This window comes from Phragmites australis, chromosome 9, assembly GCF_958298935.1.
Source record: "Phragmites australis chromosome 9, lpPhrAust1.1, whole genome shotgun sequence".
Lineage (NCBI taxonomy): Eukaryota > Viridiplantae > Streptophyta > Magnoliopsida > Poales > Poaceae > Phragmites > Phragmites australis.
The window spans coordinates 8,764,462-8,784,030 of NC_084929.1; the positions used below are offsets into that span (position 1 = coordinate 8,764,462).

Below are 19,569 nucleotides of genomic sequence, written 5' to 3' on the forward strand. Positions count from 1 at the left end.
TCATATACAATCAGCATATTGGGTCATGAATAGTCCCCGGTGAGGGGCTCGAGGTATTTAATGATCGACAGAGATTTATATACCACGTAGATCCCATTTTTTTTGTGTGGGCCTATGGATGTATGGTTGTATGCTGCCGAATTTAAGCAGATGGGAAATACTTGGTAGATTTCCACGTACTAATTGTAGAGGGGAAATACTATAATATGCAGTAGGCCACAATTGAATTAAGTTAGTAGCGTGTAAAACTACATGACCCGAACAAGAAGTTGGTAAGTCATAATTTTGTAATAAGGGTCCTGCAGTGAGCTTAATTATGTTGATAAGGGACTCTGTCAAACTATTTTTAGTATGGACATATGGGACAAAATGCTGAACTTGAATTCCTAGGGCCATACAATAGTCATTGAAGGCACGTGAGGAGAATTCTACAGCATTGTCCATTCGAATTGATTGAATTCAATTTTCAGGATAATGTGCTCGTAATTTAATAATTTGAGCCATTATTTTGGCAAATGTATGGTTTCGTGTAGACAAGAGACACACGTGAGACCATCGTGTAGATGCATCTATTAGAATCATGAAATACCTAAATGGTCTAGTTAATGGTTGGATAGGACCACATATATCGCCTTCAATGTGTTCAAGGGATTTGAGTGGTTATTCTTGAATTTTAAGGTAAGATACCTGGCTGAGCAAGAAGAAGACTCTCTTCAGGGAAGAGAGGACCCTGACTACCAATTCCTCGACTACCTCTCTGGCTACGAGAAAGGTTAGGGTTTTGGACATGGGCGATGGAACAACAATGGGGGTGGGGCAAAGGAGTAGACGAGCACCGGATGGTGGTGGGGTGGCACGCTGTAATTGGACTGCCTCGATGGTTGATAACCATAGAGTAGTGATGTAGTGGTTACGATGGTTCTTAATCTATTATACTCAGATCCAGTGATGGTTGCGTAGGTCAAGGAGAGCTACTGATACTAGACAACTAATCCAATCAATTTAACTTACATAAGTTAAATTGGATGATTGAAGTCATTGTAAAACATTCATATATACAATGACATCAATCATCACCCTTTGTGCTACTTTTTCTTTCTAGCTCAAACGGTGCTTGTGCAACTCGTCGCACAAGCAATATTTCATACGTTGTTGTCAACATATTTGGCATAGCTCTAGAACCCACTGTTGGTTAGGACGTGCCCAGCATTGCTGCCACAGCGGTGCGCTGCATCAACAATGGTGCACCCGCTCTGACGCAAGTCCTGTCGGTGACCCACGAAGTCACGCCGATGCCCTCAGTTAACCCGAGCGGTACTATGGCGGCTCGCCATGGGTTACCCCCCTTCCTCAACGACCTGACGATTCGATCCACCTCAGGTGGCTCCTATCCTCCATGTTGTGTAGTCCCCATCCTCACCACTCCCGCAGGTGAAGGGACCTCAACAAATCCCTCTACTCGGCTGGTTGTGTCCTCCGTCTCTTCATGACCTCAGTGGTGAACCGTTGGCCTGGCCTTTGCTTGGGATCTTGGACCCTGCCATCCTCAAGTTTCCACTTCGGGGCCCACATCGACGGTCACATAGGTGACCCGACCTCCTCCTCCGATAGGGAGGAGTACACCTCATGCTAAATGGTGAGGTAGCGCGACGGCACAACGGCAGAGTAGAGGAGGGGATGCAACGGTGTGGTGAGCGAGGTGGGGTGAAACCCTAAGCGCCGAGGTGAGGTCTACACTATATAATTCAAGTCTAAACTTGAATTTACATATTTTGCATCATTATTACAACAATACCATGATGATTTTTAATTACTAATAGTAAATTAGTCAAATCTATGGTTTTAAATCCATGTAGGTCAAGATGACCAACAAGGAGTTCGATATACTCGTACTGGATGGTCACAACCACCCGATATGGAGAATGGATGTCAAGGTTAGTCTTGCGTCCCGCGGAATGGTAGCGGCACTCCAACCTTCCTAAGAGGGAGATCCACCACTCACAAAGCAAGTTAAATATAGTGAATTATACATAATAAGGCACCATGTCCATTCAGATCTTAAATCAGAGTATCTGATGGAAGAAAATCCGAGTATATTATGGCTAGCTCTCAAAATAGATATGAATAGCATAAGGCAGCCATTCTGCTTGATTCAAGTCATGAATGGACTCATCTCCGACTCTAGGATTTCAAATTCATTGGCAGAATTTCAAATTCATCAGAGATTACAATTATGTTGTTCATAAAATATATTCCAAGTTGTGTTTTTATGAAAAAGAACCTACAAAAGCGAAAAAGATAGAGAAAACTTTATCTACTATGGTTCTCGCTGATAGGATCTTACAGCAGTAATATCGTGCAAGAGAATACCAAGTTTATTCTGACTTGATACATGTATTACTTCAGGCAAAAAAGCGTGATGAACTTCTTCTAATGAATCATTATCAGCGTCCAATAGGCGTTGCTCCTTTACATGAAATACATTCTAATGTCCAGAACAACAATAAGTTTGATAACTCTTCTAGAAACCAACCAACGAATTTTAAAGGTAAATGCAGACACAACAAGAAGCAAAAGACATGTGCACCAGAAAAGAGGAAGGCATATCTAAACCCAAATTTGATATTGATAATGTGTTGAGAGTAATATGGATTGCAATGTATAATAGTAGATAAAATAATAATTCAAACTCTTAATCTTTCATAGATGATTGTTACAAATATGTATATGTCGATGAGGTGAGCATCCCTCTCAAACAGACACCTATTTGATCATTCAACCATTGGGAGCAACTGCCCAATTTCTAACACCATAGTCGTCCGTTGTCACCCGCCCATCCACCTACCGTGCCTCCACGCTCCGCTCGCGCCATTGGCCCCTCGGCTCCCTCCATTCCGTGCTCGTCGTCTGCAAGGCCGCGACCTAGGTTGCCAGCGCACTGTTTCTTTCTCATTCGTTTGGTAGTCGTTGTTGCAATAAATCAGTCTGCAAAAACCTGCTCGTTTTAACACAGCTACATGATATTTTTTTATTCAGTTCTATTTGGAGATGGTGGGCACACCTGGTGCTGCATTCGAACCTCGATCAGGAAGGAAGATGTCCTGACTGTTTCAGGCTTGTACACCAGGTGTTTGGTAAAATGCATATATCATGTAGTTCTTTGCTTAGATTTAGTATTACAACTAAATAGCAGCTACATGTTGTTAGTGCTGTATTTATTTTAGAAATTTCAATGTGGTTGTGCATCTCTGGGCCGAATCTTTGCTATGTCTGGGCCGTCATCTGGTTGGGCCCAAGTGGGTTTGCCCTAAATGGTGTCAGCTGAACAACTGAGGAGGAAAAAAAAGGAAAAATCCCCTTCAGGGTGGAGGCGGCTGCAGCGGCTGGAACCTCATCTCCGTTCTTCTCGCGATGCAGCTCGGCTGTGGATCCCGGGCGTGTGCTGGCCGTCTGATGGTCCGGATAGGGATGGGCTCGCGGAGGGTTCGGAGGGGCTCCTCTGCGCCGTGAGTTGCTCGCCGCCTTTCTTCCCTTTTTCTACCGAGTCTTGGCTTGGATTCCAGAGATAAGATCACAGTGGGCATCTCACACCTTGGGTTTTCCCCTCTTTTCCTCTCTGTGATTTGAGCTTCGGGGTTGAGAGCTTGGACTCCAACCGAGGCTTTGGCCTAAGCTCTTGCAGCACTGGAGGTATCTTGTTGGTGCTCGGAGCTGCGCTGCCAAGGTTCGCCCGCACTGCAGAGGTGGTGCGGTTGAGGTATTGTATCTCCGTCTTCCCTCCATCCGACGGCAAAGTCGGTTGATTGGATTTCTGGGACTGCAGCGTTCGTGCTGTGCCTTGCCTCACTCTCCAGCCTTTCCAGCATATTCACTGTGAGTTCTCTATTTCACTGATCTGAACTGATAGATGCATGATACAATTGCTCTGTGATGACGAATTTCATTGAAATTGAGTTAGAATGTTGAGTACAATAGATACAACCTTGATTCTCTGTCTGCAATTTGTATGAGCAGTGATATGATCCTTCAATTTTGATTAGAAGGAGTCTGATCTCCTGTGTGCTGATTTTGCTTGAGTTATCTGTCACTGCTTGTTAATTTGCACTCCTGGACCTGAGTAGCAAGTATTTCTGAATTCAGCACATTGTGGAGATTGCTCAGCACTCAGCAGCTTGGAATAGATTCTAGATTACTTTCTGTCCCTTGTGCAGAAAGGTTTTAAAGTTTTGTTTATTAGTTCTGAGAAGGCTAGATGCTGGCTATGTGTTGAATTCTGATTTTCAATAAAGAGCTCGTTGCTGGGTATGTGCTGAATTCTGATTTTCAGTAAAGATATACTTGCTGTTATAGCCAGGAATTTGTGGAATACAGAGAATTGTAAATTAAGGTTGTCATCTAGGTGTGATCTCATGTTCTAGCTTAATTAGTGATATGATTTAGTGGTCAGCTTGGGAGTAGATCTTTATTGATCTGGAGCCAGCTGATTTGATCAGTCTGAGAGCCATATGAATATGTCATCTAGATCAATTCAGATTTTATTTATGGTTTACCTTCTCAGTGCTCATGGTATAAAAGACATGTATTTCAATTTCTTGTCTTTGTTATTTTTGATCTACTGTTTTTATTATCTTCTTAGAGGAATATGTATATATATGCTATTTATATCGCACATATTTCAACAGTTAGATGCCTTGCTTTAGAATTAGCTAGTTTTGAATTCAAATATGAAACCATTTGCATTGCCTTGTAAATTTGCAAGAGTACAAAAAAGAGGACTAAGAAGATGACATTCCTCCCCCCTTGAAACTCGGTTTGCCCCCAAGCTGATGAAGCAAAATACTTAGTGCAATATTGACCAACCATAATGAGAATCCAATAGTCATGAGTGGTGTCGCTTTGATAATCAAGCCAGCATGGACACTTGAAGGTGTAGTTTTGGTGGGCATCCACCTTTACTTGAAAGCTGATTAGTCTTTTGACTGTGAACTTTCTTCCCATGACTAGAAGCCAAGTGGTTGTTGACCAAGGACTTTGTATAAGCCATTTCATTGATAACAGTACTGGCTGCTCATGTCCAAAAGAATTCCAATTGTCTGCCAGGAAAGAACATAAATACTGATTTGCATGCATATTCAAGTGCAGACTTTTCATGACTCTTAGTGTGAGGGAATATAATTCTATCGTGGCAACCGGAATCTGGAATTGATGCTCTTGAGTAGTTATGATCACTTAGAAAGCCTTGTAATTATGCATGCATTGCCAAATGATCATGTTTCCCATAGAATTATCCTGGCATTGCGCAACTGCATTTGTCCAATCATACGCAACAACACTAGAAACAACTGAAATCACACGATGTTTCTTGGCCAAGGTGTTTATACTGCAGCTAATACAAAACAATATCTCAAGATGTGACTCTGGTGCTGCATACCACTCTAGACATGCAGTTGGCTTGATACCGAAGCATCCCAATAGAAAAGGAGCTTGGTCTAGTGCTGCGCAGCTTGTTGGCGCTTTAGCCTGAAGTCGGGGACCAGGGCATCACCCCTAGAATTGATAAATGCTCCCTGCATTTCATCCAACACTTGGTGCGCATGGCTGCCATGATATATGTCGAAGATTAGTTCCTGACAATGTGTCCGTAAATTGACTAGATACCTTCGAGTGCAGGGATTAATCACGAGATGAGACAATCGATGTATACAGGTTCAGGCCTCTGATTGGAGTAATACCTTACGTCCTGTGTGGGTGTTGCTACCATATATTGATGATCTCGAGTATAAGCAATGTGGCTAAAACTATTATAGAGAGTATATCAGATCCAATCTAATCTAAAGCTAAAGTCTCCGAATATCTTAACTGCTAGGGTCTTGATGCTTGCCTCGAGTTCCTCCTCTTCCCCCACCCTTTTTGCCTTATATATGGGTGAGGTACCGTCTCCTATCTAGCCATGATCGATAGAGAGTTATCTTCCTTGATTGTTCAGGTAGATAAATCTGTTTTGAGTACTAATCATATCGAGTTAGGTAACCAATCGAAACATTCATGATATGTACTTCCTTGATTCTGGGTGTATTAGGTACCGCTGATTCGGTTCTGTGATATCTAAAGCTTCTTAATATGTATTGTACATACCCTATCTTTATATGATATATTTCTTATGCGCATGTACCTCATAGTTAGATATCCGATAGTAGCCCCTAACTCTACTCAGGAGGAAAGGTTTTCATAAGCGCCCACTCGAATACCACCAAGTTTAAGCTTGGTCGAGTAAAGTGGATCAGGCTCATAGTCGAAAGAATTGAATATCGACGGGTCCTTCCACGAGTATCAAGTGGAAGCTCAGTCGGGTCGAGCCCCCTGCGGCTAACCGCACTTGGGACTTGAAGAAAGAGACTAAAGAACTCAACTGATCGACACTCGACTCTGAGTAGAGTTAAAAAAACCTTTCAAAATTTGGAACGATGGGTGTAGGCGCATTTAATGTGGGTAAAAGGGTGTGCAAAGATTCACACATCGTCATCATATCGCTTTTCATGCCAGCCGAAGAGTGGTAAAAATGGGCGTGGTTGTCAAAGAGACGGTAAACTTTTGACTATTTACCTGTATGACCTGGACTTGTAGTGGCCATTCCTCGTCATTGCCACTAGTCATCATGCACAAGCCTTTTAGCTTTCTTCGCCCCAGCACGCACTATCGCTAGAAAGAACTTTTACATCCATGGATCCCAACTCTTCCTCAGAGATCTCGACTTCCTCCTCCCCGAAGAAGCAGTCAGATGCAGCAGCTGCTGGCACCTCGCCCGATCAGTACGATGAGGCGAGATTTATGATTGAGGCCTGGATACCCTCGGCAATGCAAGAATCTCGGCTGGCGGAACTTGAAGCGGAAGGAGTGGTGTCGCCGTGCAGCCTAGTTGAATGGAGACGGTATTCGGTGAGAGATTCCCTTCCTGCAAGATTGAGCATGAGTTTGTAGTTTTCGAGTCCTTCTTCCGTTGTGGTTTTAACATTCCTCCTTCCAAGTTTCTCCTCAGTGTACTCAATCGATATCAAATTGAATTTCACCATCTGAACCCCAACTCTGTCACCATGTTGATTGTTTTTGATCATCTTTGTGAGGCTTTCCTTGGTATTGAGCCAACTGAAAAGGATTATTGAGAATAAATGTGTAGGGGGGTGTGGTTTCCAATTAAGGAGTGGAATGAAGAACTCCTATATCTTGGTTCCCTTAACCTCTTCTTGGTCGAAAGATTGGAAAGAACTTTGGTTTTACATCTCCAATCCTGACTCGATTGGTTTTGTTTTAGTGTATAGAGGTCTTTTTCCCGTCCAAAATCCATCTTGGACACAAGAGCACCGACAGTCGGACCACACCACCCATTTCGCCAACAGGATTGGCATGTTGAGGCAATTTGGCCTAACTGGGTGGCATGTGGCCAGAGACTTTATTAATAAGAGATTAAGTCCTTTGAAGGCGCGAACACGCCTGTCTTGAAAATACAGTGGGGATCATGATGCTTCCATGGATGCAGCCAGATGTAAGGCTTAGTTAGCATTTTGCCCTTTTTGTTTTGCTATAAGTTTAGAACTTTGTCGAGTAAACCTTTCTTCTCTTTCTCAGCTCTGCCTATTCAGGATGTCACTGCCCGGTTGAACAAGCTTTTCTCTTTCAGCGCACCAGAGTGTGACATTATGCCTTACTCCCTTGAGAATCCTCGACCAGATGTAAGGATTTTCTTAATGGAAAAGTAGGACCGGTTATCGTCCATTTGATCTGACTTATTTGTATGACCGTTGGCTCCAGTCTTCCACCAAGGACACATCCTTTCGAGCGAGGTCTTTGATCCCGATGGCACTTCTTTCGCTGATGTTGCCGATAAGGGGAAGGGATCAACCAATGAGGCGGCTGAGGGGTCTCTTCGATCAAAGAGATCATCCCCCTCTCAAGCGCAAGCGAAGGAGTCCTCGAGTGTTGAAGTAGAAGTCCTTATTATCTTCTTTTTTCCTAATTGGATACTAGAATGCATTCGGTTGTGATGAATAGCTTTTTGTTAGGGAACGGCCAGCGTATCTACCCAATTGCCTCCTCGAGCAACTACCACTCTCGATGACCCAGCCAAAAAGGTAACTCTTCTCAAGTTATTGATTTTCTTTGAGTCATTCTTCTGATGACGAATTTGCATGGGCAGCTTTTTAGGGGACGTCTGGAGCATCCTTGCAATCGCCACTCAAGGGACCATCATCCGTGATGGCTCGACTAGAGAGGTAATTTTAGTCGAATTATCGCTCTTTAGCTGGTCATACTTTCACTCGATAACAAATTCTTATCGTCTGGTTCTTTGCAGGTTACTGATGTCTTGGCTTTGCCTGATCCACGTGTAACTCCTCCAGTGGCTCTGCTTGCCAAACCAAGAACAAAGAAGATGACCACAAAAAGGCCAAAGTCAAGCATCATCTCGCACTTTCCAATTTCAAAGAGGTTCGTCCTGGATTCTGATCTCGATTGGTTGACTGACAGTCTTTTTTCCTCTTCCCTTATTCTGTTGACTGCAGACTATCGACCGAGGCGCAAACCAAGGCTACCAGTGTCTCCACTAGTCATCCGTGGCTAACTCCTCAGGTTGACTCGGCCTCGGATCCAACTTCTCAGATTAAAGATCCTACTTCGAGCATGCCCAAAGAAGACCTGCAACTCAAGGGAAAAGAAACCTCAATATCAATTCCAACCAATGACACATGGGTAGCAATAAAGGTCTTCTCCAAGTCACAAGTGCCCAGGTAGCTGCCGCCAAGGCCAACCACCACAAAAAGCTCGAAGCCAAGAGGGAGATAATTAAACGCAAGTCTGTCCCTGATCACAAGTGTGTGATTTGATTATTGGGTGACTAACAAAAATTACTTTCTGGTTTACTTTTTCAGGCCTTGGGTCCTCCTGTAGCAACAAGAAAAAACTTATTGCTGACGCAATGAAGAAGATTTACGATGATGTTAAGTATCGGGAGAGACTCAGGAACCAGGTGAACACCGCGCGAGATGAAAAGAAAGCCATGATGACTAAATGGGATGCCGCCATTGCCCACATGGGATGCTGTTGTCCTAGCTCATCCAGAGCTGAAGGAGCAGACACTCGACCACATCACCCAATCAGCTTCTGCAAGCGCCGCTACATTGCTTGGTATACTCAAGAGTTACAATCCTACGCTCGATACCTCGTTGGTGATAGTCGGGTTTAATTGTACTAGCGAGGAGGCCGCAAAACTTGTCGAAAGTGTCCAGCCGGTGGTTTCAGCCTTTGTTAAGTCTCTAAGGCTTAGTTTGCCTAGTGATGATAGTGAGGAGAGTCCCTCAGACTGATGGTCCATCCTGTTCTGGCACTTGTAAAAATATATTTTATGATCTGAGAATGCCCGTATCAATGCTACACTTTGCCAGTCTATTATGCTTTTGTCTACTATTTTCTTGTCGATGAAATAGGATTAGCATAAGTAGATGCAATAACTGATAGATACATGTTGTCATCATTATCAAGACCATACGATTATGCATCTGTCAACCTGTACCAATTATTGGAAAGTAATTTTATTGCTCTCGACTATGGACTCGATAATGTCGTCGAACAAAGAGTAAAGCTCCAGCATTGAAAGTATGCGATGTAGCCCCGACTCTCTGTTTGATGTGGTAATCAAGATAGAGAGTAGAGCATATGAATCAATATATATTTGGTGTGACCCTTGTCTTTTCGCTCAATGACTGAATTCGAGTGTAAAAAACACTAACATCATAGAACAAAGCAAAAGCATCAAAAACATGATGTAGCCCCCGACTCTACACTCGATGTAATAATCGAGTGGAGAGTAGAGCGTAAGCATAAAAAATGCATGATGTAGCTCTCGACTCAATGCCCCATGTGATAATTGGAACGAGTAGTAGAGCATGAGCACCAACACACCATCCTCGATTGAATACTCGAGAGTGCAAGCCCCCGAGCATTATTGGTTTAACTGCAATGTGGATGCCGAGTGAGCTCGAACCGCCAGGTAGGTTGGCATTAAAAACCCACTCCCGTTTGTGCTCATTTTCACCGCAATCTTGATTTGACGCGTCGTATTGGCCGCCCATCCCTCTTTGTAGAGATGAGACAAGCCATAATGCCATCATGACATCTCTACTTCCGCCGAATGCGCTACGTGCCTGAGGTGACGCCATCGTTTCAGATCTTGATAACTACGTTTATACAGTACGACCCATTCCCCCCGCTATAAATAGAGGGAACTCAAAGCTGTCTATCCTTCACATCGCCCCCTTTGTTTCCTTTGCACATTGCCTTCTAGGACTTGTAGAGCTTGAAGCCATAATCTCCACTCCATCTCCACCTCGTGAACTAATCCCAGAAGTCCTCTCCCTAGGCCTCTCGACATGGTCCCCTCTGAAATCATCATTGTTTCCTCCAACAACGAGGACTCGAGTGACATGCCTAAGAAAGAGAGGGAAGAAGCGCCCACCGCAGATAATCGCCGTCCCCTCATTTAGTGTGTTCGCCATTACATCGAGACCTATGCTTCAAGCCAGACAGCACAACGCTCTACACGGGGGAGGATTGAGAATAGTGGTTATCTCGACCGGATCATCGACCAAGTCGCCATCGAGGATTTCAATGGTGGAGCCTTCAGGTCATCACCAACTAAGGAGGCGCGATCATCTTCTCCGTCGACAACTGCCAGATCACCTTCGCACCATGCAAAAGACCACTCGGCATCAACGGCGCTAGCCAGTAGCTCCAGCAGGGTCTTCGTCTTAGCCACATTCCGTGGTCCCTATGCTGGTTGGTAGCCGGTTCCCGGAATGGTCAGCTGCCGCCCGAGGGAGGAGTATAAAAGGTTCCTCGACTCGTTCAAGGGCGAATAAGGGTCCATACGCTTCCAAACTCTTGGAGGTTTTTTGCAAGACCTAAGCTGATCCTTTCTGTGAATATTGCACTAGCCACATGGATTAGAGTGAAAAAGAAAAAACTATGTAATCGAATAGCCAACTGAATTGAATGTAATCGACTTACCTGTAACCTATCTTTTCTATGAATAGAACTTTCGGAGTTGATCAATGTTCAACGAGTGCTCGAGTATCTCGCTGTTTGGAGTAGATAGCCACACCGACCCACGTCGAGTGACCTCGACTACTATGTAAGGGGTCCTTCCCACTTAGGCGATAACTTGTGGCGCTGGGCCTGTTTCTGCACCTTCCATAGGACGAGGTCCCTAGCAGCGAGTTGCTTGGGTTTAATTTTCTGGCTTTGATATCTATACAACACATGCTGATACTTAGCCGCTCGAATAGATGCTTGATCTTGGTACTCCTCGAGTAAATTTATGTCATCTGCTCGTAAGTGCTCCTACCCTTCTTCAAAGTAACTTTCCACTCAAGGTGATTTAAACTGCAACTCAGTCAAGAGCACCGCTTTCGCTCCATAAACTAAGAAGAATGGAGTTTCACCTGTGGCCCTATTAGTCGATGTACGAATGGCCCATAGTACCGAGGGAAGCTCTTTTACCAAGTGTTTCAAGTAGGCTTTTAGCATGTCAAAGACCCGAGTTTTGATACCCTGCAAGACTATACCATTAGCACGCTCAACTTGACCATTACTCTGCGGGTGAGCTACAGAGGCGAAACAAGTCTTAATGCCGAATTCTTCGCAGAACGCAATGAAGGTTCTACTTCTGAACTGGCTACCGTTATCTGTAATAATCCGATGCGGAATGCTAAATTGAGTAATTATGCTCCTCATTAACTTCTTGGCCGCTTCTGCGGTTATTTTTCCTACGGGTTCGGCCTCTATCCACTTGGTGAATGTGTCGATAGCCACGAATAGAAACTTGTAACCACCTTAGGCCCTTGGGAACGGTCCCAGAATATCCAAGCCCCAGAGGGAGAAAGGCCAAGAAAGAGGAATTATTTGCAGAGCTTGGGCTGGTCGATTGGTCTGTCTTCATAAAAATTGGCATCTTTCACACTTTTTGACCAGCTCGGAAGCATTCTGGAGAGCAGTTGGCCAATAGAATCCCTGGTGAAATTTTTTTTCGACCAAGGTGCGAGAAGACACATGATTACCACACGTGCCTCCATGGATATCGAGCAATATTTTATTGCCCTCTTCCTGAGTGATGCACTTCATCAAGATTCCATTACTCCCCTTTCGGTAGAGCTTGCCGTCTACCAAAACGTAGAGCTTGGATTTACGAGCAATTTTCTCTAAAGACGCATCATCATCAGGGATGTCTCGACCCTCGAGATAGGTTTGGTATAGAGTCATCCAAGTCAGGTTGCATTTGAGTAGTGCAACATCCGTGTCTACGGGTTCTGCCTCGCTGACCTAACTAGACTGCTGGTCGGGTTGAGCAACATCCATTCGCCGAACTGTTGGGACAGATGGCTTAAGGAGTTTCTCAACGAAGACCCCTATGGATACCGGTGCCCGAGAAGAACCGAGTCTAGCAAGTTCATCCGCACCAGAGTTATCACTCCTTCTTATATGCGTCACTTCTAGCCCTTCAAACTTTTGCTCGAGCTTTCGTACCTCGAGTAAGTAAGACACTATGTTGTCATCCAAGAATTGGTACTCCTTTTGAACTTGGTTTACAACTAGCTGTGAGTCCCCTTTCACAAGAAGTTGTTTAATCCCAAGCGATGCAACTATACAAAGCCTATTTACCAGTCCTTCATATTCTGCAACATTATTAGAAGATTTAAAATCTAATTGAACAACGTACCTATGTTCGTCGCCCGTTGGAGATTTGAGCACAATGCCAGCCACCAAGCCCTGGAGCATGAGCGATCCATCAAAAAAGAGTGTACAGTGATCTTTGACTATGTTTAGCCTTGTTTCTTCAACGCTTGTCCATTCAGCGATGAAATCTGCTAACACTCTGGATGTCACGCTTGTGCATGGTGCGTAGCTTACATCAAACTCATTTAGTTCTACCGCCCATTGCACGATTCGTCCAGTAGCTTCCCAATTGTGTATTACATCCTTCAGCGGATACGTTGTCATGACCGTGATCCTATGTGCTTGAAAGTAGTGCCGTAATTTCCAGGAAGACATCAAGACTGCATATATCAGCTTCTGTACTTGCGGGTATCATAGCTTAGCATCGTGTAGAACCTCGCTCACGTAATAAACAAGTTTTTGGACCTTGGCCTTTTCCTTGGGACATTCCTGTTCGACCGCTAGTACCGTGCTTACAACTTATGGGGTAGCTGCAATATACAAAAGAGCTCCTCTTTCTCGTTAGGCGGTGTAAGAATTAATGGAGAAGATAAGTACCTTTTTAAGTCCTAGAAGGCGCATTCCGCTTCTTCTGGTCACTCGAATCGGTCTTGTTTCTTAAACAACTTGAAGAAAGGCATTCCTCGCTCGTCCATCCTGGAAATGAATCTACTTAGAGAAGCGATGCAACATGTCAGTTTCAGAACCTCCTTCAATGTTCTAGGTGACCACATCTGGTCGAGAGCCTCAATTTTGCATGGGTTGGCCTCAATGCCGCGACTTGACATCAGGAAGTCGAGAAGCTTGGCGGACAGCACACCAAACGTGCACTTTTTGGGGTTGAGCATCATGCGATACTTCCTGAGGTTGTCGAATGTTTCCATGAGATCGTCAACCAATGCATTTTGGTTTCAGATTTGACTACAACATCATCGACGTATGCTTCTACATTGTACCCAATTTGGGATTGTAGACAATTTTGAATACACCTTTGATACATATCACCAGCATTTTTTAAACTGAACGGCATCTTTACATAGCAAAATACACCGAAGGGAGTAGTAAAAGTTGTTTTCCCCTCATCCTCTAATCATGCTAATTTGATAATACCCTGGATAGACATCTAGAAAACATAGCAATTCGCAGCCTACCGTAGTCAACGATCTGGTCGATGCACGAGAGAGGAAAATGATCCTTGGGGCAAGCCTTGTTGAGATTGGTGGTGTCGACGCACATTCTCCATCTGCCATTGGCCTTCTTCACGAGGATGGGATTCGCGAGCCATGTAGGATGACACACTTCTCGAATGAAGCCCACCTTTAGGAGCTTATCAATCTCCTCCTGGATGGCCCGCTTCCTATCTTACGCAAATCTTTGCTGCTTCTGCACCACAGGTTTGGTGCTGGGTTTAATAGCTAGTCCATGCTTGATCACCTCTTTGGGGACCCCAGGCATATCAGATTGTTGCCATGCGAACACGTCTTGGTATGCCTGGAGGAAGGTGATGAGCTCGAGTTGCTATTTGGGGTCAAGATTGGCCCCAATCTTAACCATCTTGGATGGTTCAGATGGGTTGAGGGGCACTGCCTTGACGCAACCACCGGTCTTCTTGTTATTGACTTCGTCGTTTATCTTGCCTTTGGCATCGTCAGACTCAGAAGTGCCACTAAGACTTACGAGCTTGGAGTCTTTGACCCGACATCTTGGTGCCTTTGACACTTAGAATTTGCATCCTTGGGAATGATAACCATTCAACTGAAGTGCTCGACCATATCTAGGCTTTGCTTGTCGCATTTGACCGCCGCGCGCTGATCCCCTTTAACTATAATGGCCCCCTTAGGACTCGGGATCTTGAGCGTTTGATAGGCATAGTGAACCATCACCATGAACTTGCCCAGCATTGGGTGGCCTAGAATCATATTGTACGTCATCTCGAAGTTCGTGACATCAAAGGTCAGCTTTTCTATGCGGAAATTGTCGGGCGTGCCAAACATGACCGGCAGTTCGATCTAGCCAAGAGGCATGGTCAATGAGTTGGGAGTTATGCCATGGAAAGGCTCGACTTCTGTTTTAAGCTCCGATCTCTGAATTCCCATCTTGTCCAAGGTTTTGGAGAAAATGAGGTTGAGTGAACTACCACCATCGACTAGAGTTCTGGAAACTTTGATGTTGAGTATGGTCGGCTGGACCACGACCCAGTATCGACCAGGATGTGGTATCGTGACTGGATGGTCAGTTTGATCAAATGTGATCGACTGTTCTGACCACCTAAGATACTGAGTGGACCTAGTTAGGGCTAAGTTGACTTCTCGCTCGACTGTCTTGTACTGCCTTTTGGACTCATACGTGGTGGATCCTCCGAAGATGTGCACCAAGCTGTGATCTGCCCCATGGAACTGGGGCTCATTACCCTCAACGTTTGACTTATCCTGCTTATTGCCACACTCAGCGTTCGCCTTGATCTTTCATCAAGCTTCTTCTTGAACACATAGCACTCATCGAAGTCGTGCTGGTTGCTCTGATGGATGGGACACCACTTTTCGCCACCTCGACTGAGGCCTTTGTTGTCCTCAGTGTTGCGTGATTTGCTTCTGTCGACTGTAGCTATAGTCGTATCGGTACCCTTGCGCTTGTCATCGGGTTTGGTTTGCTTTCCATGCTAGATTGAAGGTTTTTATCACGCACCGACTCTTCCACTCGTTTTGCGCACTTGTCAGCTAACTCGAAGAGCTCTTTGATCATATGGATCTTCTGAGTAGCCATCTTTCCACGTAAATCTGTGTCCTGAACACCTCATTTGAAGGCGATGATTATGGACTCATCGGAGATGTCTAGGATCGTGTTACGCTTGTCACTGAATCGGCAGATAAAATCTCGAAGAGATTCATTGTCGTCTTGGTGTAGCTGGTGGAGATCGTTCTCCGTTCCTGGGCGCTCAAATGTGCCTTGGAAATTGGCTATGAACTGAGCCTTAAGTTCTGCCCACGAACTAATCGAGTTGGGCAGCAAGTTTAGCAACCAGGACCTTGCGGGTCCATCAAGGGTGGTTAACAGGTAATTAGCCATTACTCAATTGTCACCACCGACTGCTCGAATAACAGTAATGTAGATCTGTAACCACTTATTGGGATTGATTTTCCCATCATATTTCTGGATCGGGCCCGCTTTGAATTTCTTGAGCCACCGAATTGACTGAAGTTCATGCACGAAAGCCTCGTAGCCCCTGTTGAACTCACCAAGAGGAGGTGGTGGGGGACTGTAACGCCTGCCTCTTCGAGTAGGGGAGTCATGTCGACCATCTCATCCTGTAGATCTGCGGTCATAGTAGCGGCGATCATCTTCATGGCGTTCTTCACGATGGTTTTCGATCACTGTCCATAGATCATGTTGATTGTGAGAAATACGATTCCTTAGGTCTTCCTGATTTCCGTGCCTATGGACATGGCAGCTACAGTTTGGCCCACATTGTCGTGTTCGGGATCGACCATCTGAGCTTCCCATCTGAGATTCCCCTACTCGAGAGCGTTCCCGCCCGTGGCTCCTCAAGCCGGGGCCGTACCAACTAGGGGGCTTGGAATCGGTGGGATTATTTGCTTGAACAACTTGGATCTAAGCTGCATCGAGTAGGGTCTTGACTTGATTGACCATAGGAGTTAGCGGATTTGCTGGATCTATGTCTAGAAGGGATTGGAGGATCAGATGCTCTCCTTGTATGTTAGCGTCCGGAGTACTGAATACATCGTTACCAAGGCTCGGTGGCGGTCGAGCCCATGAAGCTTCATGGTGATTGTTCAGAGGGAGCATCTGCCCTCCCGTGGTCTGCCGGTCAAGGGTCATGTTGGGTGCACGTTAGGCTCCAGCTACGGATGTTTCTGGTGGTAACTCGGCGTCGGTACCGTTGGTGGCTATAGCTGTCACCGGACCTTTGGGAATTTACGTGCCGTGGTCGACCACGGCCTTTGGATCTATCGCCATTGGGTCAGCCGATGGGGGGTCGTTGCTTCTAGCCATATACACGAATCGATCTGTTCGGCTGCTCTGGCTAGCATTAGAATCACCGTCGACACTCTCGTCATTGTCGGTGTCCATGCAGTGGAGAACATTAGGCTCCGTGGGATCCCACTCAAGATGTCCCACCTCACGATACGCATCCACTAGTCTGGATTCGAGGGTACCTATGTGGATCAGTCCACCTTGGCCATTCTAATGGAAAACCATAGTTCCGAAGATGATCTCTGAGTCAACGAGAGGGGACTCGAAGCTGTCCGCTGTCGACTCGAAGTGATTGTAGAAGCCGTTGTCGGAGAATCCGACGTAAACGTGAGCCCGAGACATGATTAATCCTGCAAAACAGAAGAAGGCCCCTACTTGGCGCGTCAACTGTCGAAGATTAGTTCCTGACAATGTGTCTGTAAATTGACTGGGTACCTTTGAGTGCAGGGATTAATTACAAGACGAGACAATCGATGTATACAGGTTCAAGCCTCTGATTGGAGTAATACCCTACGTCCTGTGAGGGTGTTGCTGCTGTATATTGATGATCTCGAGTACAAGCAATGTGGCTAAAACTATTACAGAGAGTATATCAGATCCAGTCTAACCTAAAGCTAAAGTCGCCGAAAATATCTTCTCTGCTAGGGTCTTGATGCTTGCCTCGAGTTCCTCCTCTTCCCCCTCCAGCCTTTTCACCTTATATAGGGGTAAGATATCGACTCCAATCTAGCCGTATTCGATAGAGAGTTGTCTTCCTTCATGTCCAAGTAGATAAAATCTATTTTGAGTACTAATCGTATCGAGTTAGGTAACCAATCGAAACCTTCCTAATATGTACTTCCTTGATTCTGGTTATATCAGGTACCGCTAATTCGGTTCCGTGATATCTAAAGCTTCTTAATATGTGCTGTATATACCCTGTTCGTATATGATATATTCCTTATGTGCATATACCTCATAGTTAGATATTCGACAACATTCGTGGCAACATCGTTGATGGCGGGCAGAGATGCCATTACGTGTTCTGGGTTGCTGGTGGTCATGGTGGGCGTAGCGAAGGTCGGCGCTGCAGTCAGGATGATGGTGACGATGCTTGTAGATATCAACGTGTTGGTGCCATGGCCAGGACAAAATGTCGAACACCTAGTGAGCGCCAGTGTGTCAAGCTCAACATTGGTAGCCAACCTTGGCAGGGAGACCTCCAAGGACTCCGCAGGTGGTGGAACGCATCCTTGGACACGTCCGTCACGAACAAGGATGTGGCCGCAGCGTGGTCAGACGTCGAGACAAATCGTCGAACACCTGGTGGGCACGCTGGTGTTGGAGTTGTTCCATGCTGTTGGAGTAGCAATTTCAGCAGCGGATGTCATCGTGGAGGGAGACAACACGACGGTGGTCATGGTGGATGTAGCGGACGAGGTCGGAGATGAAAACTGCAGTGCCATGCTGTTCATCATGGCCATCATCTCAACATGGTGCTTGGTCCTCCTGAGACTCATGGCGGGAGGCTCCGATAGGAGCGGTAGCGGTAGTGGGAAGAGGCTCTGATAACCAATTATAACAAACCTCCATATCCAAACCACTCAACCAGCAGCACACAGATGCAAATGATTCACAGGTGGGAGAAATTGCTACAGAAATCAGAGGGTTCTAGGAGAAGAAGGGAAGCCGGGGGGAGAAATCAGAGGAGTCGGGGAAGGGTGGAGCCGCCAGTTCGTTCATCTTGTTCCCCTCTCTCCGTGTTGTTGCCTTCTTACCTTCTTATGTAGTATTGCTTGCACCGGCCCAAAGCTCGGCTCGTCCAGCCCAACAGCTTACTGAGTCTTGTAGCCCATTCAGCCCTGGAGCCCTGTCCATGACAGGAACTCAATGCGAACGCGTAGATTCCAACTAGAGAGTCAGGACAAGCATTGCTATGTCATGAAACCGTCCAATCAGCAAGCCCGAGCCACACACGTGCGACGTCCCTCTCCCGCCCCTAGAGGTTCCACCCACCAATGAACAGCGGTGCAGACCACCCACTCGCTCATCGAGCCAGCCGCTAGACCAGTAGCGATAGAGCAGCAGCCTGAACACACATCGCCAAGACGCACCATGGCGAAGGCGGCGGATCAGGAGCAGTGGAAGGGCGCCGTGGAGGCGCGTCTGCCGTCGACTCCCGCCTCCGCGGCGTGGCCGCACATCGCCACCTTCTGCGCGCTCCACCGGTACGTCCCGAGCATCGACGTCTGCGAGCGCGCGGCGGGCGCCGAGGACGGCCAGCCCGGGTGCGTCCGCTACTGCGCCTCCTTCGCGCCGGGCACCGAGGAGGTCGCCAACTGGGCGCGCGAGGAGCTGCTGGAGCTGGACGACCTCGCGCGACGCGTCGTCTACGCCATCGTCGAGAGCAGCATGGGGTTCGGCCGCTACGTCGCCAGCATCACGGTCCTCCCCGAGGAGGGACAAGGGTGCAGGCTGGTGTGGGCGTTCGAGTGCGAGCCCGTGCAGGGGTGGAGCAGGGACGGGCTCCTCGGCTACCTCGACGGCGAAGTCAAGGGCATGGCCGCGCGAATCGAGGAAGCCGCCGCCGTCAGTGCAGGAGGAGACGTCGCAGCCTGATGCTCCGGCTAGAGTAATCAATCGCTTATCTGCCTAATTATTTCCTATTAATTAATTATGTCATCGAACCTATTAATGCATTGTTAATCACGTCTCTGGATGATTGCTGCTCTCTCCTTCTCTCTGGCGAGTTTAATAATTGTCAGCACTTGCTAATATTCTGTGTCGCGATCAGTTGAAACTTGAAAGGGACGTGGCTGTTGTTTTTCGCTCGTTTTC

The 19,569-nt window shown here is 46.2% G+C and overlaps 2 protein-coding genes across 3 annotated transcripts; both read left to right on the forward strand.

Moving 5' to 3' along the window:
- Positions 1-3,346: 3,346 nt before the first annotated feature.
- Positions 3,347-9,535, forward strand: LOC133928599 (uncharacterized). 2 transcript variants are annotated; one of them, XM_062375007.1, is made up of 7 exons: positions 3,347-7,540; positions 7,624-7,727; positions 7,807-7,979; positions 8,058-8,126; positions 8,192-8,267; positions 8,348-8,481; positions 8,556-9,535. In XM_062375007.1, the coding sequence occupies exons 1-7, from the start codon at positions 7,525-7,527 to the stop codon at positions 8,782-8,784; spliced, it is 801 nt and encodes a 266-aa protein (XP_062230991.1). In that variant the 5' UTR covers positions 3,347-7,524; the 3' UTR covers positions 8,785-9,535. The 2 variants fall into 2 exon arrangements, with proteins under 2 accessions (XP_062230991.1, XP_062230992.1); XM_062375008.1 differs by having other exon boundaries at positions 8,348-8,439; positions 8,556-9,533.
- Positions 9,536-18,695: 9,160 nt separating this feature from the next.
- On the forward strand, positions 18,696-19,462 carry LOC133928600 (lachrymatory-factor synthase-like). Its single transcript, XM_062375011.1, has one exon. The coding sequence runs from the start codon at positions 18,847-18,849 to the stop codon at positions 19,348-19,350; it is 504 nt and encodes a 167-aa protein (XP_062230995.1). The 5' UTR covers positions 18,696-18,846; the 3' UTR covers positions 19,351-19,462.
- Positions 19,463-19,569: the final 107 nt, after the last annotated feature.